The sequence below is a fragment of the Somniosus microcephalus genome, chromosome 29 (genome assembly GCF_052327205.1).
Source record: "Somniosus microcephalus isolate GS21.2 chromosome 29, FLI_Smic_1.0, whole genome shotgun sequence".
Classification (NCBI taxonomy): domain Eukaryota; kingdom Metazoa; phylum Chordata; class Chondrichthyes; order Squaliformes; family Somniosidae; genus Somniosus; species Somniosus microcephalus.
This window is the reverse complement of record NC_141015.1, coordinates 29615035-29635556: the sequence shown is the minus strand read 5'-3', so window position 1 is coordinate 29635556 and position 20522 is coordinate 29615035. Positions and strand designations below refer to the sequence as shown.

General features: G+C 45.9%; 1 protein-coding gene across 16 annotated transcripts in view; it reads left to right on the top strand.

The window, feature by feature from the left end:
* The window catches only part of kcnma1a (potassium large conductance calcium-activated channel, subfamily M, alpha member 1a), a 1094159-nt gene that overhangs the window by 944627 nt on the left and 129010 nt on the right, over positions 1-20522 (top strand). For all 16 annotated transcript variants that reach the window (XM_085970505.1, XM_085970490.1, XM_085970491.1 and 13 more), the window contains 3 exons: positions 3001-3124; positions 10197-10421; positions 16099-16291. In XM_085970505.1, the coding sequence (XP_085826631.1) occupies positions 3001-3124; positions 10197-10421; positions 16099-16291 (542 nt within the window). The remainder of the gene's footprint in view (positions 1-3000; positions 3125-10196; positions 10422-16098; positions 16292-20522) is intronic.

Sequence of the window (20522 nt, the reverse complement as noted above, 5' to 3'; positions counted from 1 at the left end):
GTAAAATATGCAGCGGCTCTTTTGATCTGCGTGCAGTAATAATTCCGGGGGAGCAAGTTCTGCTCTTCTCGTAGGCTTCAAAGCGGTGCCAAAGTTTTGCTGCTGGAGGGTACTCCTTTATATTAGCGGCCCTTGGGTAGTAAAATGACAGGTCGTCTATGCTTGGTGCAGCTTTTTCAACTGATAGCCCTCAGCAAAACATAGAATTACTGAACAGTCACCGAAGCCATCAGAAATCTTTTTCTTGCAGATATATTATACCTTAAATATTACATATTTTGGAATTACAAGGTACGTTTTATGGGCAATATTAAGTGCCGGTTTAAGGCAGCCTAAGGGGTGTTTATTGCACAAGGGCAAATACGCTGGTATATATTGTGTCAAATATGGTTTTTGCAGGCACACACGCCTCAAGGCCTTGGTAAATAAGTAATGATCAACAGTTTGGATGTGGGTTTTGAAAAGCATGCCTTTGTCAGTTTGCATGATGGGAACGGAACATTTCAAAGAGCAGCCTGCTCTCATTGCCTGGTGGAGTGGGACTGAGGGAGAATAGTCATCCCCTGCTAGTGCTGTCTAGTCAGCATCACATTGGAATTGCTAAACGCAGCTTGAACACCAAGCACAGAACTGTTTGAGCCGTCGGTATAACAAGTTCCAACGAGTGGCAGTCCGACATTCTTTAGGTGAAATTAATACCATTCTGATGGATTTCAGAGGGTCATCGGATACTCGGTTCTAATTGTAGTCGGTGAATGTTGGGGTCTATTAATCACAACGCGTTTGTTCAAATCCATCAGAACAGAACATTACGGTGTAACAAATGTCGTAGTTATTCCCCGTGAGTAGCAGCGTTCAACGGGAGTTTGCCCGTGACAGGCTGTAGTGAGTGACAGTTGGTGAAAGATAGCTATCTTGGCGGAGCTTTATTGCGCCAGTCAAGGCAGTCAGCAAAGATTGAAGTGACAGAGGTCCATTGACTAAATCGTGAAACACACAGAGCATCATGAAATATTCAGCCATGGTGTAAAATCACTAAATGGTTTTTTGCAGTTATTAGCACCTGCACTGACTGCATACATCTGGGCGACGAACATTTTAATAGACAAATGTTTTGTCATGATGATTGTGAAGGACTGAGAGAGAGTGAGACGCAGGAAGCGAGAGAGATTAAATAAACACGCGCGGTACCGAGCAGGCGGGACTGAAATGCCTGACGAGAATGGAAGCACTATTTTGTCGGAGCTGCAGAAAATCTATCCCCAGCAAAATTACTGGCTGGGATTTGTAGTTCTGCTCCTGGTTGTTGCTTGTGAGGCAACTTGGTTAGTGTGCACTCATAGTACATTACCCACAATTTCTACCCGATGTTGAGCCGCATGGTCGGATGCAGTGTTCCAAACAGGTCTTTGCCAATAGCAAATTTGACAACACATTCTTGGCTTGCTACAGGACACCATTTCCAGTAACAGATATTTATTAGTAGGCAACTATTTATAATACGGGGCACTAAAAATATACTGTACATAGAAAAAGTGCAAAAATTAAACATAATGATTAGTTATTAGTAAGTTACTGTCAAAGTGCTTTCAAAGAAAGTTAATTTAAATCCTTGCAAGGCGATTGAAATTTGACTCTTGGCTTTAGTTTTTAACCCATCGAATCTCCGACAGACGGTCTCGCCTCGCTCCCTGTGCTTCTGTGAAGGTGCTTTCAGCCACTGTCTAATTAATTCCATGTAGTAAGTGCTCTCAGATGTCTGCAGTGCTCACCTCGGACGAGGGCACGCCGAGCGTCGCAGTACACAGGGGAGCTGTAAGCACTGAGCACAGCATCACACGGGAAAGGCCTGCGGTACAAACAGTGCATTACACACCACAGTTCAAGGGTCGAGAAAGGCCTCGCAGCCTGCGCCTCCCCAGGTGAAAGGGTTAAACAGCCAGTTCCTCTTGTATTTATTGAACCTTTGGTTTGATTTTTTTTTAAGAGGCGGAAATTTTGACGCCTGCTTGCGCACGTATGCCCCATCGTTTGCAGAAAATGTCTTTTACTATTAAACACATTGGTGGAATTTTGAAATTTGCAGCTTTAGGATTGGTTTTCTCCAAAAAAAAAATGTGTGTGGATTTATTCCTCCAAAGTGATTTACAGAGTTTCAAGGGGCCTGAGCAGAGTTGCCGTGTACACTGGAAATTTTCTTTTGGCATTTCTTAAGTGCGACTTATGTAGGTTGAAGTAAAGGTATGCTGCCGGTGTAATTACCTCGTAAGTGCTGGAATTTGAAGTAATGGGGATTCTGGTAGAGCTGCAGCTAGGTCAGGATGAAAAGGGGTTTTTAAAGCTCGATTGCTGACTATTCAAGACAGAGATTTGGGATGACAGCTGCTGGCGAATGATGGATGTGCAGAATGCAGTGAAATGTTAGAAGTGCAGCCGTTGATGTCCAGTGGCAGCTGCTGAGGACCACTTTTATACTCAGTGTTCTTCAGGAGAAAAATCATCTGCTCGCGATGCAGATGTAAATTAATCAATCTGCTCCGAGCTGACATCCTCTGAAACTTTAATGGCTTCCAGTTTTCAAAAAAGCAAAATATGATGGGGGCAAAATTGCTAAAATATATCAAGTGTACCCTGTTAAAGCTTTTATTGCACAGAGAACAGCAGCGGAAGTTGTAAGCGGTAAAAGCCTGTAATTGGCTTTTCATCTTCATGCCACTCAGCCAGCATGAGGTTCTGTCTCTATCTATTTCACCTCATTGCAGCAGTTAATGTGAGCCCTTTGATCATTTTTTTGTTGTTGTTGGGGGCGGGGAGGGTGGGGGGGGGGGGGCGGTGCTGGCTGGAATAAGTACCGCAGTAATGGGGTTGCTAGTAAATGAAACAGCTCGCCCTGACTAAATGTGTTTCTGGCCGGCAGTCGCTTGTCAACTGGTCGAAGCAGATTGAGAGAGGTGTCAGGCTGATCGACAACTCCTTGTCTCGTTTCTCTTGTCTCTGCAGGCACGACCCCTTGTCAATTCCAGGAAACGAGCAGATTGAGGAAATGGACGCCAGTGTGAAGAAATACGATTCCACTGGGATGTTTCACTGGTGCCCAGCCAAGGAAATGGAAAAGGTCATTTTGGTGGGTATCACGAACTGGCAGTGACCTTGGGTGGCACAAGGTGACACGGCTCTCCAATTACTTGTAAACCGACATTTTCCTTAGTGGGATCTGACAACCATATACGCTGAGCTTTTCAATGTCTTGTAAGAGCTAAAGTGACATGTTGTTTTACAAACTGCCACCAACAGCCCTGAATCTCATTAAGATCCACTGTCTTCGGACCAAACCCATTGTTTGCTGATTGTCACTGACTCATCAGTATGATAAATCGGATTCTGCTTCATTGGGATCAAGTCCACAGTTTGAGACACTGAAACAACATGCACTGGGTTATGGGTTCATTTATTCCGCTATTAACAGGGATCAGCAAGTTGTAGACAGCCCCTGGCATATTTCAACCATGCAAATACAATTAGAACTGTAAATTTGCTATTTAATTGCAATCAGACCAACAATCAGAGGTGTGTATTTCTGCATTTAGATGCCTGGTTACTTATCAGCAGCCAGTCCTCAAAATGATGTTGCATTCATTGATTGCATAAATGCCACTTCTCATTTGTAAAATCACTGTGCTGATTTGCAGTAATGTGGCAGTCCTGCTTTGAAATACATGCTAACCTGCGCAGTCTCTGCTGGAGATCTGATTTCTTCACAGAGGCCAGCTTCAGAGCCTGTTAGACAGGCAGTCCTGATGCAGAGAGAGAGAGAGAGACAGTCACAGGGTAGCAGTGTACAGCGCACAAGGATTTGCAGTGAAACTAGCTCCACGCTTTTCGCCCCCCCCGCTAACAGACGTGAATGGGTACGTAGAATATCTCCTGGCCAGCCATGTGATGCGATGAATGTCTCAGCGAGTGGATCCAGCTCGCAAGTGGTGAAATCACGAGTGGGATCAGAGCGGCCTCACAAGTGGAGATATTTATTCTGCCTCACTGTCAGCCGTGACACACTTTATAACACTGATGTGTTCTCATCTGTAAATAATGAATTCTTGCAGTTATGTTATCCTTCCGTTCCAATACTTCTCTGTTCCGAGCAGCCCTTATGGCTTCCTCCACACTCCGTCCGGAACAGCCGAACAATCCTCCATGTAGGAGAAAGCCCAGAGGAGGCACTGTCTATCTCCACATGTCATTAGCAATGATTTTAGCATTGTTTACTTCAACTGAAACAATTATGTTTAGCATTGTTCAAAGAAACATGTAAGCATAAGGATAACGTTGAAATGTTTGTGATCAAATTGATACAGGAATGCCAATGAAACCATTTTGTTTCCCTCTTTTCCCTTCTCTCCTCACGATTCAACACATCAAAACAGCACAAAGCTCACACAAAAGAATTCCACTCCGGCCACTCCCAGTGCACGTTTCAGGAAACGGCACACTCCCGGCTGGTGATTTTCCGTCCATTCACTTTAGATGCTCCATCACGGGCTGCCGTGAGCAATTTCCCGATTTGTACTCTTTGACGTGAAATTTCCACTCAGAAATCGTGGGGCGGGGGGGGGGGGGGGGGAAATCAGCAGCGTTGAGAGCGGCGATCGCAGAGCATTCCTGCAGGGGCAGGCTGCTGCCCCAGGTTGCTGCTCAGTCAGGGGTGCTTGGTGAGGGTGTAGTGGAGATCCCGGTTGTTCAGACACACCTGAGGTGGTTTGCAAACCCCCAACAGGCTGCACTGTGTTGTCATGTGTGCCGAGCTATCATTTTTAAACCCATTGACATGAATCAGTCATTCATGAAAGAAAGACTTATGAAATAATACTGAGTGGCCTACGGGTGGCGCTGTCCAGGGAGAGTATAAATACTCGTGCACGGGCCCAGCTTGCGCAGGACATTCTTAACAGGAACTAGTGAAGGACACAACTAGACCTCCATGTTGTAAAACAGTTGATTAAAGCTTTGTTTAACGCTTAGACCAAGTGCCGAGTAGGTTCCTTACGTCACCCATTTCTTTTTTTCCCTCTCTGAATCTTCTGACTCGCTCTTTGGCGCAGCTTGATGGCCACGGGGAGCTCTCTGGTACCTAACCCAAGTGGCTGGTCATCAGCAAGCATTAGCAGTTTATTGGACCTTGGAGGGGGCCCAGTCCTGCCCTCACTTAACATCCACATATATATGTTTTCCGGCAAGGGGACGTTGCGGGGTGTTGGGGGGTGGGGAACGGTCACTGGATGAGTTTACTCTTCTTTACCCTAAAGACACACCAGGCAACTGTAGCTCCTTTACATCCACCACGGCTGAGATAAGCTAACTCAGCTCAGGCCAGGGATTTGTACTTGTGACCCACTTGGTGTGTATGGCTCAGTTCCACACTGGATAACGCCCTTACCCATTGGGCTGTGTCTTCACTAGTGCACAGATAGAGGAGCGATATGTTGCACATGCTGTCGGTCGGGGTATTTATTAAGTGGACGCTACCCACTGATGCACCAGCATGGCAACATTATCATGAACTTAAACAGAAGGGAAAATGATTAATAGTTTCAAGTATTCAAAAAAATTAATATGGAAGTAATAACATCAGGGGTACTTACCACCAATGCAGGTGATGTGTGGCGTCTGAGAAGGCAATGCAGCCTGAAAATAGTTCGATGAAAACAAAATGGCATGGGTACCGTGGGCTGAACAATGGTAGCAATCTCTTCACGACTGTGGTATTGTGGATACCCAATCATTAATCACCTTATTGGATTTCTGCGGTCCCTTTGAGCACTGATCTTTTATTCACCGTATAACATGTAATCTATCACAAATTGTTTTAAAAATGATTTTCTGATGATATTTTGCCGAATAGGACAAGGTAAGAAGGAAATTATGGCTTTGTAGTGAATAGGGACACAATTCTATTCTTTATTTGTATTTATCTGCAGCCTTTTGTTATCACAGTTACTTGTCATTCAAAAGGCTTGGGTTTTCTTTCTCTCCTTTACTCTCTTTCTCCGAAGGCAACAGTTCTTGCTGGGCTGCAGTCAGTGGATTACACTGCTACTGCACGTACCCGAGGCAGGGTTTATGTCACTGAGCTGGGACAGTGAGGGTGGAAGTGGCTGTGGGTTGGGGGGTTAAGTGGCCAAAAATTCAAGGCTCCAACCCGTCGACTTCTGGATTTTACCCGAGGCGGGCCAAGGGCGGCCATTTTAAATATGTTAGTGACATTTTGGAAGCCTTGGATTTAACCTGCTTTGCAGGTTTTGCAGCGGCGCCTGGGTTTCCTGGGCCTCGGGAAATCGCGGCAGCTGCAGCGAGGGCAGCCTCGGGGAACACTCCTTGTGGGCCGGGAGGAGCGGGAGTGCTTCCTCCCGACCCCCACAAGCTCCTCCATCATCAGACCCTTTCCCGATTTCCACCCCCCCCCCCACTCCCGGATCGGACCCCCCTCCCCCAGGTCTGGGATCGGACCCTCCTTGGGATTGGACCCCCGGGTCAGGGATTGGATCCCCCGGGTCAGGGATTGGATCCCCCTCCCCCAGGTTGGGGATCGGACCCCTGCCTTTCCCCCCAGGGTCGAGGATCAGACGTTCCTTGGGATTGGACCCCCAGGTCAGGGATCAGACCCCCCCACCACCTTCTATTACCATCCCTGCATTTTATTGCAGTTGCAGGTTAAAAGTATTTTTCTTTACGAAGTAACTAGGTGGAACAAGAGCTGAACCATAGGATACTGGAATCAAAGAATGAAAAGGTTGAAGGGGAGGGAACCTTGCCTTCAGTTGACCACTGCTCGCTGCTATTCACAGGCTTGCCTTGGAACCAGCCAGTCTACCAGAGAGTTGGCTCAAGATGCTGGGTGTTGGCATCCTAGGAATAGAGAGCCTCAAATTAGGTGCCATTTTGAAAATCCCTTTAGCAGGGCTGAAGTGTTAAATTCCTAGGATTGTTTTGGTCCTCAGTTTATTTAGTTCATGAGGAACTATTGCAGTTACTGCAAATATTTGGCTTTGTGTAAGCAGAATTAAAACATTTTTTTAATTCAATGGCAGCTAAAGTGTGGTCAATAAGGCCATCTTTGCCACTTCAGTTGCATGCAGTAAGGGGTCGATTTTCCCGAACCTGTCGGGAAGAAGGCGGGACTTCCCCTTTTGGGTTTTTGACCTGCCTACATCGATGTCCGGCCAATCCACGCGATTTCCTCTTGATTGACCTTGTTGAGCCCGCCCAGCGGGCTTAGCAGGCCATTTAAGGGCCACCCGGCAACAGGTGACGTCACAGACTGCAATTTCATCTGTCAAAAGTTCTTGACAGATGAAATATCAGTGTTTCACAGCTGTTTGAAGCTGTGAAACACTGACACTCCGAGTTCTAACATGAGTCCTTCTGCACAGACTCAGTTAGAACTCTTACCGGCACTCAAAGCTGAAGGCTGTCACTTTTCACAGATCGCAGCCGTTCAACTTTAAGTGCCGGCTGAGTGATGGGCTCCTGACGGCTACAGGAAGAAAGGCTGTGAAGGTAAGTACAGGTAAGTAAAAGTTCTTTACACACTTTAGACACACCAAACACACTTACCTTTACACTCATGCACCCATCACTCACCTGAACACCGACATCTCGACCCCTCCAACTCCTTCAACCCGACGGCCCGCCTGCTCTAACCTGGCGTGGTTTGGAGCCGTCGGGAAACCCACACGAAACCCCTCAAAATAGGGATTAGGCTAAAAGCTGCCTGTTAACTACCTGTTAACAGGCAGTTAATTGGCACTAATCCCTTCCCGCCTGGTTTCGGCAGGTCACAGTGCGGGGCGGGTACCCGCCGCCCCTGAAACTTGCGTGGGGCGGGGTTTTGGGCGGGATCGCGTCGGAACCCCCAAATTCGGGATTTCCACCCCCCCCCCCACACGCCTGAAACCCCGCCTGACGGCTCCAGGAAAATCTAGCCCTTAAGTCTCTAATGGTGCTGAACATAGGTGATAGACAGCAAGAGCTGGGGAGAGAGAGAGAGAGAGAAGTAGTTTTGTCTGTGTTGCTGTTCACACCCTATAATGAATTTCCGAACAGGCTGGGGTGGAAACTTTTATCTAAGATGCTTCTTCAAAACTCCCGTTATTTAAATACCTGAAGGCATTCGAGCTTGAGATCAGCCAGTCTTGCTTTTGCCTCATTGCCTCGGAACTGTCCAGATTGGATCACTTCCCGTCTCAGGCCCATCCTTAGTATTGCACCTCAACCATTAAACTTCATTTGTCAAAACAGTACAAGTGATAATTAATGTCAGAAGAACCAGCACTATTTTCATTCGGACAACATCCCCATAATGGAGCTGGCAGGATCAGGTTTGTGTGATTTGATTAACCCTGTGGTAGCTCTGTTGGCGTTTCTGTCTCAATTTAGAATTTTTCAAAATGCATTGTCAATTAACAGCAGTACAGCTCCCTGCATTTCTCCAATTTAATAACACTCATCTTTGGAAATTAATAGCAAATCAGCTTTGCAGATGCTCTATGACAGAAACAGGTGGACTCCGCAGTCTACAAAGGACACTTGGCAGCTCGAGGATTAAAATAACAGCTCGAGGATTGCTAGTTGTTTTATCTCCCTGAAGAAGTACAGGCCTAAGTTTAGCATCACCCCTCATGCTACTGCCCTGTTTTTGCGGTGGATCTAATTGACTTCCCAGCCACGAACCCGTTTTTCCCTCTCAGCGCCTCCGCAGGGTGCAATGGCTTAAAATCATAGAATCGTACATCAGAGAAGGAGGCCGTTTGGCCCATTGTGCCTGTGCCGGCTCTTTGAGAGAGCGAGCCAATTAGTCCCGCACTCCTGCTCTTTCCCCGTAGCCCTGCAATTTTCTTCTCTTCATGTATTGCCTTTTGAGCGTTACTATTGAATCTGCTTCCACCATCTTTTCATCAAGCGCGTTCCAGATCACAACAACTCGTTGCGGGAAAGTTTTTTTTCCTCATCTGACCTCGGGCTCTTTTACCAGTTACCTTAAATGTGTGTCCTCTGGTTACCAATCCTCCTGTCACTGGAAACAGTGGGCTGGATTTTGCCAACGGGGAGCTTTTGGAGGCGGGACTCCCACTTGTCGGGCTTTAGCCCCGCCTCCATCAACTTGTGGCCAACCCACGCTATTTTCCCTTGATTGACCTTGTTAAGCCCTGCCCAGCGGGCCAAGCAGGCCAATTAAGGGAAAGCCGGTTACAGGTGACGTCAGCGAGTGATGCTTCGTCTGTCAAGAGCTTTTGACAGATGAAATGTCATCGTTTGACGGCTCTGTGAAGCTGTCAAACACTGACAATCTGTCTTCTAAGTTGAATCTTTACTCAAGACTCAGTTAGAAAGCCTTCCTGAGCAGAAAGCAGAAGGAAGCAGCTTTTAACAGTTCAGCGGCCATTCTGCTTTCTGTGCCGGTGAGCTGAGGGACTCCCGAGACCTGAAGGGAGGAAGCCTGCATGAAGAAGTAAAGGGAAGTAAAACTTATTAAAACACCTCACACACTTACCTCTCCACACTTGCACCCATCACTCACCTGCACACCGGACATCTCAGCCCCTCCGACCCCCGCAGACCCACGGCCCGCCTCGCTGACCCTGGCGAGGTTCGGAGCCGTCAGGAAGCCCACACTTCAGGGCTGAAAATAGGGATTCTCCAAAAAACTGGCTGTTAACTACCTGTTAACAGGCAGGCAGTTAATTGGCACTAATCCCCTTCCCGCCTCGGGGAGGCGGCTCCCAGCGCGGGTCGGATACCCGCCTCCTGGGAAGATGGTACGGAGGCGGGTTGGGGGTGGGATGAGTACCCGCCCCCCAGATTCTGCCATTTTCCCAGCAGTCCCGCCTCCCCAGGGCTGGCAAAATCCCCCCCCCCCCCCAGTGTCTCCTTATTTAAAGATCTCAGGAATTGTGTGGGAAGAATGGAGCAATCAGGAGGGAAGAATCGGGTAGTTCGGTTACCAGCTGTTCCTGGTTGTACCTATCTTTTTTTTTTAAAGGGCTATGATGAAGATAAAGCAACCAGCCCCTTTCATCTGCACAAAGCCAAGCCCAGGCCTGTCGCATTTGATGTGCCGTCATTTAATTCTTTTGTGGTTAATTTTTACGCGCCTGACTGAGCTTGTGTGTTTGTCATTAACAATGATCTCTGTCTCCTAGACCCGAAGTGAAGCTGCCATGACTGTGTTAAGTGGGCATGTGGTCGTGTGTATATTTGGGGATATGAACTCTGCCCTGGTGGGCTTACGCAACTTAGTGATGCCTTTACGGGCCAGCAACTTCCATTATCACGAACTGAAGCACATTGTTTTCATCGGCACCCTGGAGTACCTGACGAGAGAGTGGGAGACACTTCACAACTTCCCCAAGCTGTCGATATTGCCGGTGAGTTCCGTCCACGTTTTGCGCTCTGGGACGCGAGAGAAGGAAGGACCTGAAACCTTCCAAACAGTTTGAGCCGCTCTGATTCCGTCTTAAAGCAGAGGTCAAAAGTCACTCCCCTAGTCCTCCTTCTTCTTCGGCAGTCCCTTGGAACCGAGGATGACTTGCTTCCACATTAAAAATGAGTTCGCAGGTGACTGATGAGTCCAATGCGGGACCTACAGTCTCTGTCACAGGTGGGGCAGACGGTGGTTGAAGGGGCGGGTGGGTGGGGTGCTTGGGTTGACGTGCGCTCCTTCCGCTGCCTGTGCTTGGCTTCCGCTTGCTCCCGGCGAAGAGACTCGAGGTGTTCGGTGCCTTCCCGGATGCTTCTCCTCCACTTTGTGCGGTCTTGGGCCAGGGATTCCCAGGTGTCGGTGGGGATGTTACACTTTTTCAAGGATGCTTTGAGGGTGTCCTTGAAGCATTTCCTCTGCCCACCTGGGGCTCTCTTGCCGTGCCGGAACTCCGAGTAGAGCGCTTGTTTTGGGAGTCTCGTATCAGGCATGCGGACAGTGTGACCCGTCCATCGGAACTGATTGAGCGTGGTCAGAGCTTCGATGCTGGGGATGTTGGCCTGAGCAAGAACACTGACGTTGGTGCGCCTATCCTGCCAATGGATTTGCAGGATCTTGTGGAGGCAGCGTTGGTGGTACCTCTCCAGTGCTTTGAGGTGCCTGCTGTACATGGTCCATGTCTCTGAGGCATACAGCAGGGCAGGTATCACTGCTGCCCTGTAGACCATGAGCTTAGTGCCGGGTTTGAGGTCCTGGTCTTCAAACACTCTCTTCCTCAGGTGACCGAAGGCTGCACTGGCACACTGGCAACACTCCCCTAGTAAAATGTAAAAGAAAGCTCCCTTTGAGCTTTTTAACCAGCAGAATTGAGAGGGTCCAGCTCCAGAATTGTGCGGGCCGGTCTCCCTCAGCGAGGCAAGTGCTGCTGGTTCTGGGAAGTACCCAGATGGAAAATCCTGTATTTATTGTTTTATCAGCTTTGGAAAGAAATGAGAAATTAGACTTAATCTGGAGATGAAAAACAAGGGCAGCTCTCATCGCAGTATGATTCTTATCATTCAAAACACATCTCTGATTGAAGCTATTATTCACATTAATGCTAAGCAACAAAAAAAAAAACCTTGAATTGATGTCTTCACACACGCATTGTATTCTATTACATTGAAAGGATCTTCTCTCCCTTGGCTCCTGCTTGTTTCCGCAGTGGATTTCACCACCTTGTTGGTAATTCACTGAGTGAAAGCTCCAGAGATTCCACTGGGCAAAATACTAAAAAACGTGAGTCGGTGCTAAAGAACACCGAGCTGTGCTGTAAGGACCCCACTGTCATTGAGTTCTTGTGCTTTCCTGACACATTTCTGGCGGCTTTCTGCCGTGCCTGAAATATGTTCCCTGTGGTCCGATCTCTCCCTGTTTTGTGCTTTTACCCAGCCAGTTTAGTAAAACATCTGTCCAGTGTACAGTTGTCTCCAGCTCCTATAGCCCATAATAAGCTGCACTTGGAAAGGTAGAATGTGGGGGTCAACCTTAGTGATTTCTGCCACAGGGTGAGTTCGTAGTTTCTTCCCGGGCCATCTGAGAAGCTGAGGGAGAGAAATTGTCGGCGTGCTCACCTCACAGGGGTCAGTTCAGTATGAACCAGTCCATGTACCTCCGAGTGGTCAGTTCAGAATGAGTCAATCTAAGAGTGAGTACCCCAGAGGTTCCACTGGGCAAAACAGTTTAAAAAAGAGTCGGTGCTAAAGAACACTGAGCTGTGCTATAAGGACCCCACTGTCATTGAGTTCTTGTGCTTCTGTGACAAGTTTTGGTTGGCTTTCTGCTATGCCTGAAATATGTTCCCTGTTGTCCGATCTCTGTGTGCTTTTACCCAGCCACTTTGGTAAAACATCTGATTTGTTAGCCTTGACTCAGAGGTAGCACCTCTCACCTTTGAGTCAGAAGGTTGTGGGTTGAAGCCCTACTCCAGAGACTTGAGCATGTAACCGAGGCCGACCCTCCAGTGCAGGAGTAAGGGAGCGCTGCATTGCGGGAGGTACCGTCTTTCAGAGGAAACGTTATACCAAGCCATCTTCCCTCTCAGGTGGACATAAAAGATCCCATAGCACTATTTGAGATTTCCCAGTGTTCTGGCGAACATTTATCCTTCAAACCACAGCACCAAAACAGATTATCTGCCCATTTATCTCATTGCTGTTTGTGGATCTTGCTGTGTGCAAGTTGGCTGCTGCGTTTGCCTACAACAACAACTTGTATTTATATAGCGCCTTTAACATAGTAAAATGTCCCAAGGCACCGCACAGGAGTATTTTAAGGCACAAAATTTGGCACCGAGCCACATAAGGAGAAATTAGGGCAGGTGACCAAAAGCTTGGTCAAAGAGGTAGGTTTTAAGGAGTGCCTTAAAGGAGGAAAGAGAGGTAGAGAGGCGGAGAGGTTTAGGGAGGGAATTCCAGAGCTTAGGGCCCAGGCAGCGGAAGCCACGGCCACCAATGGTGGAGCGATTATAATCAGGGATGCTCAAGAGGACAGAATTAGAGGAGCGCAGATATCTCAGTTGGGGAGGGAGGGGGGTTGTGGGGCTGAAGGAGATTACAGAGATAAGGAGGGACAAGACTTTGAGGGCTTTGAAAACAAGGATGAGAATTTTAAAATCGAGGCGTTGCTTAACCGGGAGCCAATGTAGGGCAGCGAGCACATATTACAATAGTGATGTGACGATGCTTCAGAAGTACTACTTTGGTTATGAAACACCTTGGGACATCCTGAGGACATAAAATGCACTAAATTAATCCCAAGTTCTTCCTTTTGCCCTAGCCCGGGGGCACTAAGACTATTTTAGAATCGCCTCTACTGCTATGGCTGAAATCAACCTGGCAGGGTTCAAACCTAGATGGCACCAAATGGTACAATTCCCCAATGAGCTATTGGACAGCAAAACTTTTGTGAATATGTGACTAATTATGATACAGCAGTAATTATGGAAAATCTGTGGAAGCTTGATGTTCAAAGGACCCCAAACAGAGTTGGAACAGGCAGAGAGAGGTCTAGGTGGAGCATTTGTACTGCCCTTTCACCTCTGGGGCCTGGGGTTGGATCTAGCTCCAACGAGAGAACTGAAAGTCTCTTCTCCCTGTCAACTGTAAGAAACATATGTGAAATGAGGTTGGGTAGAGGGCAAGAGTGCACAACACACAGTTGTCAGAATTGGCATTAAGTGGGAAATTCACACTGATGCACAGGCTAGCGCAAAATCGTGCTTTCAAAAGGAAGACAAAGATATATCTCTTTTCAGAAACAGTTTGGTCACATCTGAGGACTAAATCAGTAAACTACAGACCTGTGCATTAGCGAAAGGGCAGAATAGCCAATAATCAGCTTGATTCATTTTACACATTCTGCATATTGTTGTAAATCTCGCATTAACAGCTAGTTTGGCAGCCCAATTAACAGAATATAGATATTTGTACACGAACATGTATAGCCCTTTAATAACAGCTTAGAATAGAAACTTCTGTAGGGCTACCTACACTGATTGCATACCCATTCCCTTCGTGAAAACCTATACTCCTTCTATCAGCTGAACGCTATGGGTATGGAAGCAGAATCATTGGAGACCTTGGGAGGTTCTCAGGGGCACAACATCAGCATACCCCAAAGTAGGGAGTATATCCTTCATGCAAGATGGCCCATGTGTTTTTGGGAACCCTACTACTTTTAATGGTCGGGGACTGGCGAAAGATACCTGGGCGTACAAGTTACTCTGAAACTTGGAGCCTTTACAAAAAGGGACTTCTCTCTCCCAGCTAACACATATACCAACCTGATCAGGTGGCATGGACTTCCCCTGCCTGCTCTACCTGTTCCAGACGCTACCAGTTAAGATCCCAAACTGACAATTCCAAGACTTGCATAGCTGTATCTCCCAAGTTCTGGGGACATGGTTGATACTGCCCATCCCTGATTCCTCTTTTAAAGTGGGGGTGGGCCCTCTTCTTGAATTGATGCTGTCATTGTGGTGATCGTGGTCCCACAATGTTAAGTAGGCCATTCCAGGATTTTGACCCAGCAATGAAGGAGCAACAACAATATGTCCAAATCAAGATGGTGTGTGGAAAGGGAAGTTGGAGGTGATAGTGTTCCCATGATATTTCTGGTCCTATGTTCCTGGTGGTTGAGGACACGGGACTGAGAGGTGCTGCCTTGGCGAGTGACTGCAGTACGTCCTGCATACACTGCATACTGCAGCCACAGTGCAGCAGTGATGATTATTGCGGAAGAAGTTGTAGCCAGGCAGGCACCCTGCTATTTATATCCTGCTCATGCCCCCACATTCTCATTCTGGCTGGTAGTCCAGAAGGCCACATAAATTGCTCTTGGCTTCATTATTTCAGAGGGCCAAGCCCAATGCTTACTGGTCCTACTCACGAGAGAGTGAGGGGCTCCCTCACTGCACATAGACTAGCACAGCTCTCACTGGTAGCTTCAAAAAGGTGCATTCCTCCCCCCCCCACACCCATCCTTCCACCCACTATGGAGCCCTGTAGGCCTCTCCACAGTAATTATGTGTCTGAAGCACCTATGGAACATAGTGAACAATTGCTGTTCAGCCATCACTTGAAACAGAAGGAATATCAAGCAATCCTTTGAGGCCCAGCCAGCACAATGCTCCCACTGCCAAAACACTCAAACCAACTATCAGAAGGAAAAAGCAAACCAGCACCGGAGGAGAAATAAGCATTCATTCATATGCTTTCAAAGTAGGGGTAGCATATGATTCATTCAAAGACTGACAAGGACAGAGGCCACAACCAACAGGGCATTAAGTAGGCAGGTCCCCCTCGTTCCCTATCCCAATGGATCCCCAGGGACCAAGAACAATCAAAGTTCTTCAACTCTTAAGCCCACAGTCCTCCCACCACAAAGCACACCATGAAACTCTAAGGTATCGGTGCTCCCGCATGCAACAGGTAGTCAAATACACAGTAGCCACATAAATATGCCTATGAGTGCAAACTCTTCAAAATACAATTTAAAACATCTTCCATGACTATGGAAATGTTTTCCTTTAATTAGGGATTTTACACTTGATATAGTTATAGTCCCCAACAAGAGTACAATTGAGATAACACAGCATATCCTGCAGTGCAGGTACAGGATCAACACACTAGTGAGGGCTGGTGTTTGCAAATATCTGTCATTGTTTCGGCTCCTTCACTTTATTCACCCTTCGCTTCATGGACATCCGGATGCCGCAAGTGGCTATTTGACATTTTATAGCAATGATGAGCAGCCTGGCATTTAGTTCTCACATTCTGAATGCCAGAGTTTGCCAGTTAGAAAAGATTGCTCACAGTTATTGACTTGGCATCAATGACTCAGATGTGGAAAGCTGGCAACGAGCCTGTCTCTTATTTGCTTTTAATGGCTTCACTGAGTATAAACAATGAACCAGAGAGTTGCCATCAGCACCATCTACCCTTTCAGATAAGTGCACATCTCCAATTCCCCAGCACATAGTTACATTGGTTTAATGTTGGTGTATAAAAGACTACTTGTTAAGTATTGTCCCATAGCTCCAGTCTTGATCTTTAATTTGTTTTTCTATTTTTTATTCGCTGAAGGGTACACCATTATGTCGAGCTGATTTAAGGGCTGTCAACATCAACCTCTGCGACATGTGTGTTATTCTATCAGCCAATCAGAACAATATCGACGATTGTTCGCTGCAGGACAAAGAATGCATCTTGGCGTCACTCAACATCAAATCTATGCAGTTTGATGACAGCATAGGGGTCTTGCAGGCTAATTCCCAAGGTAAGGACTGCCCTATAATACTTCCCTGCTATGCCTGGAGGGGACAGGAGCTGGCAAAAAGAATATCCCTCACTCAGTAATTCAAACAGTCTCAGATTGGTTTGTTTGACAGTAAGACCAACTGACTGCTATGATGTTTTAAACAGGACGGAGATAAACAGCAACGGAAAGGAATAGCTTTTGGATTGATGGGGAATTTTGAAACGGGTTGAATCTTAATATAGGCAGGGCCCAATTAAACTTAAGTGCTTAAAAGGGTTCATATTTATAGTTTGTGTGTGTGTGTGGCCCTTTTTTATGACTGATTGAAAGAAAAGAGCAGAAAAGTGACAAAAAAATAGCATTTTTTAAATATATATGGTAATTTCTCTTGCAACAATTGTTTTTGCTATCCTCAAACATTTCACTGAGTGCTCAGAAGGTCAAGGCATATGCAGAATTGCCGGTATATTTCCAGCTCTGCCGTCTCCTGAAGAGCTTTGGAGGAGGTTCCATACCTTCTCATTCAGCTCAGGAAGATGCCATAGTCGTTCAAACATTGAAATGCACCGTGCGTCCTTTCCAAGCTATGACTAATCACTCTTCAGCACTGGTTCTGCTTAAGCCCTCCACACCCCGCACGTCAACCTCGCTGGGTTATCTGATGATAGAGTGAGGCGGAGAACAGTTTGACCTCGTAAAACGTTTTGTTGGAAAAGATTTAGATTCTATTCATTGTCAGATTGTACAGTTGTTTGTGCTGTAATGTACCTCTTGTGGAAATATTTTAAGCACCGCAGTCTGGGGACGTAAACATATTAGAAATCGTTGATATGCTTCCTTCTCATTTGGGACTTAAAGTTGAGTACCTTCTTACAAGTGAGCAATGGCATGGGACCTTTAAAAACAGCAAATATATGCTCAAAAACATCTACATATAGGTGTAGAAGGCTATTATTTACTGCTTCTTATCCCCTGTTATAAATATTTTAATCCCTGTGTTTGCCTTAAGACATGGAATTGTTTTAAGTGTATTCTGATTTGGGTTCTGTACAACATGCTGTAGTACTTTTTGAATCGGGGGGGAAAAATATTATGATTTAATTAAAATGTACGAGTGGATCGATGTTTGTTCCAACCGAATGTAATGATTTATATGGATGACTATGCATTACGGTGGTTGCTTGGCAACAGGTAGAAAATCAACCATTGCTTAAGGCTGTTTATAAAATTACTGAAATCGATTTGCAACAATTGCTAAATAACACTCACCAACTTCAAGTAGTGGTATTAGAAAGCTAACAGAGCAATAGATAATAACACCGTTTAAATGATTGTACTTCTGAAATATTTATAAAAGCACTTTATACCTCCTTTGAGACTTTTAAAATGTTCCGAGTCTTTAATGTTGGACTGGTTGTTCCATGCCTGTTCTTAATTTTCCTCAGAATAGATTGAAAAGCTCTCATGCCAATAAGACATTTGACGTGAACGTAGTATATTTTAACAGTCTCTGGAATAGATTTAGAGCTCTATCATTATTACTGTAATTGTGTTTGGTGCCTTATTAGAATGACTTTTGGCCCTTTGATGTTTTCTTAAGTGGCTCAGCAATCTTAATTAAATGAGGGCTGCAACAGCTAGGAGAACGCCATTTAAACCGCTTACTTGCAAATAAAAATTAAATATTCTAATTTCAAAATTTTACACACCTTTGGCATGACACGGCTAGCCACCCTGCTGGTTTATATTTACTAATTGCGAACTCGAAGCAGTAACACAATGCTAGTAAACCACATAACCCTTAAAATTCTAATGAGACTACAAGGACTGCATCAGATGATATTGTTTAAGTGGGTAATGGTTCCAGTAATGTTCTAATTGCAGGTTGAAGTACATTAGCGTGGTATCTACATTTAGGAATTTTTCACAGCACGGCCTTGAGGGAATAGTTCAGAAAGACATTACCTCCAAATTCCTGTCATTTACATTTATTACTCGCTGTACTAATCCTAGATAACCATTCTTTTACTGTTCAATCGTATGAATTGCAAAAAAAAAATGTTGCGAAACCTGCAGCGAGTTCTGGTAAAATGTGCTTTTTGTCTTCATTTGCAACAGTATTCAATTGTTATTTTATGCAGAGGTCCAATTAAAAATCTGCCAGTGCTGCAGATAACTTGATTGCGATTTTTAGTTTGGCTGTGCCCACCCTGCTTATGTCACACATAGAAATATAGAAGATAGGAGCAGGAGTAGGCCATTCGGCCCCTCAAGCCTGCTCCGCCATTCAATGCGATCATGGCTGTTCATCCAAATTCAGTACCCGGTCCCCGCTTTCTCCCCATACCCCTTGATCCCTTTAGCCTTAAGAAATATATCCAACTCCTTCTTGAATATATTTAATGAATTGGCCTCTACTGCCTTGTGTGGTAGAGAATTCCACAGGTTCACCACTCTCTGGGTGAAGAAATTCCTCCTCATCTCTGTCCTAAATGGCTTACCCCTTATCCTTAGACTCTGACCCCTGGTTCTGGACTCCCCGACCATTGGGAACATCCTTCCTGCATCTATTCTGTCCAGTCCTGTCAGAATTTTATAAGTTTCAATGAGATCCCCTCTCATTCTTCTAAACTCCAGCGAGTACAAGCCCAATCGACCCAATCTCTCCTCATAGGTCATTTCTGCCATCCCAGGTATCAGCCTATCCCTTCAGAAGTTGTCACCATCCTCATACAGCCGCCCTTTAGGAGTACAAGAGTCAGTTCTCCAGTAGGTGTTGTTACTTTCAGGACCAACATGTTTCCCAGTGGTTTTGTGAACGAGTGTATCACGTGGTGTGGCGCTGAGCCTTGTAGAGGTTCCAGATTTGATCGCCGGTGCAGAGTTCACTGATCCCAGCTGGGCAGCAGTAGGGGCTTTACAAGTTAGAATAGGAGAAAACATCAAGTACGAGAAAAGGCTGTTCGAGCCATCAAGGCTCATGCTCCAGCTCACTCAGCCCAGCATCTAATATCGTAGATATCATCTAGAGCCATCTTTTGTCTCTTTACCTGTCCTATTACCATCTCGTCTCGTCTTGAATATCTCTTAATGTCTCTTCACCTCTCAGACCTTCACTTTTGTTCTTTCATCCCCTCCCCCATTTCCCAGCCCCCAAACTGGCCTTTTAATCTGTTTCATTTCCTGCTTTTTTCTCAGTTCTGAAGAAGGGTTTCGACCTGAAACGTTAACTCTGTTTCTCGCTCCACGGATGTTGCCTGGCCTGCTGAGTTTTTCCAGCGTTTTCTGTTGTTATTTCTAATATCATAGGCTTTGTTACCTTACCTGGTAGATTATTCCGAATGTTTATTAAGTAAGAAAGAAAAAAAGAACTTGCATTCATTCAGTGCAGTGTTGCTATTTAGACAAACAGGGCAGCTGATTTGCACACCTCAAGGTTCCACTAACACCAAATGAACAAATGGTCAGATAATCTCTATTGGTAGCTTTAGTTGATGGAGGAATGTTGGGCAGGACATCACGATCATGCCATGGGATCATTTGTGTTTCCCCGGGCAGTCAGACAGGCCCTTAGTTTAAAATAAAATCAGAAAATGCTGGAAATACTCAGCAGGTCAGGCAGCATCTGTGGAGAGAGAAACAGAGTTAACGTTTCAGGTCAATGACCCTTCGTCAGAACTGAAAAAAGCTGGAGATGGAACAGGTTTTTAAGCAAGTGTAGGGGCAGGGAAGGAAAGAATAAAGGGGAAGGCCTGTGATAGGATGGAAGGCAGGAGAGATTAAGAGACAAAAGGGATGATGGTGCGAGGCAAAAGGAGATGGTAAAGGGACAAGTTAAGAAACAAAAGATGACTCTAGATGAGGTGTGAATGGCGATGGCAGAATCATCAACAGCTGCCATGTGATCGAGAGAAAAAAAAGTAATGGAAAAAAAAGCAGAGGTTATGATCTGAAATTGTTGAACTCTATGTTGAGTCCAGAAGGCTGTAAAGTGCCTAATCGAAAGATAAAGTGCTGTTCCTCGAGCTTACGCTGAGCTTCATTGGAACAGTGCAAGAGGCCTTAGTATAAAATCTCGTCCCAAAGACGGCACCTCCAGTAAGCCAGCAAGTCTTTTGTGCCCAATGCACTTCAACATAGAGACGGCATCTGGCGCAAGGAGTATGTTGCTCTTTAGTCCCCTAAACTTATCACGTACCTCTTCCAAACTGATCTATTTAATAAATCAGTATTTTCCTTCCTAATGAAT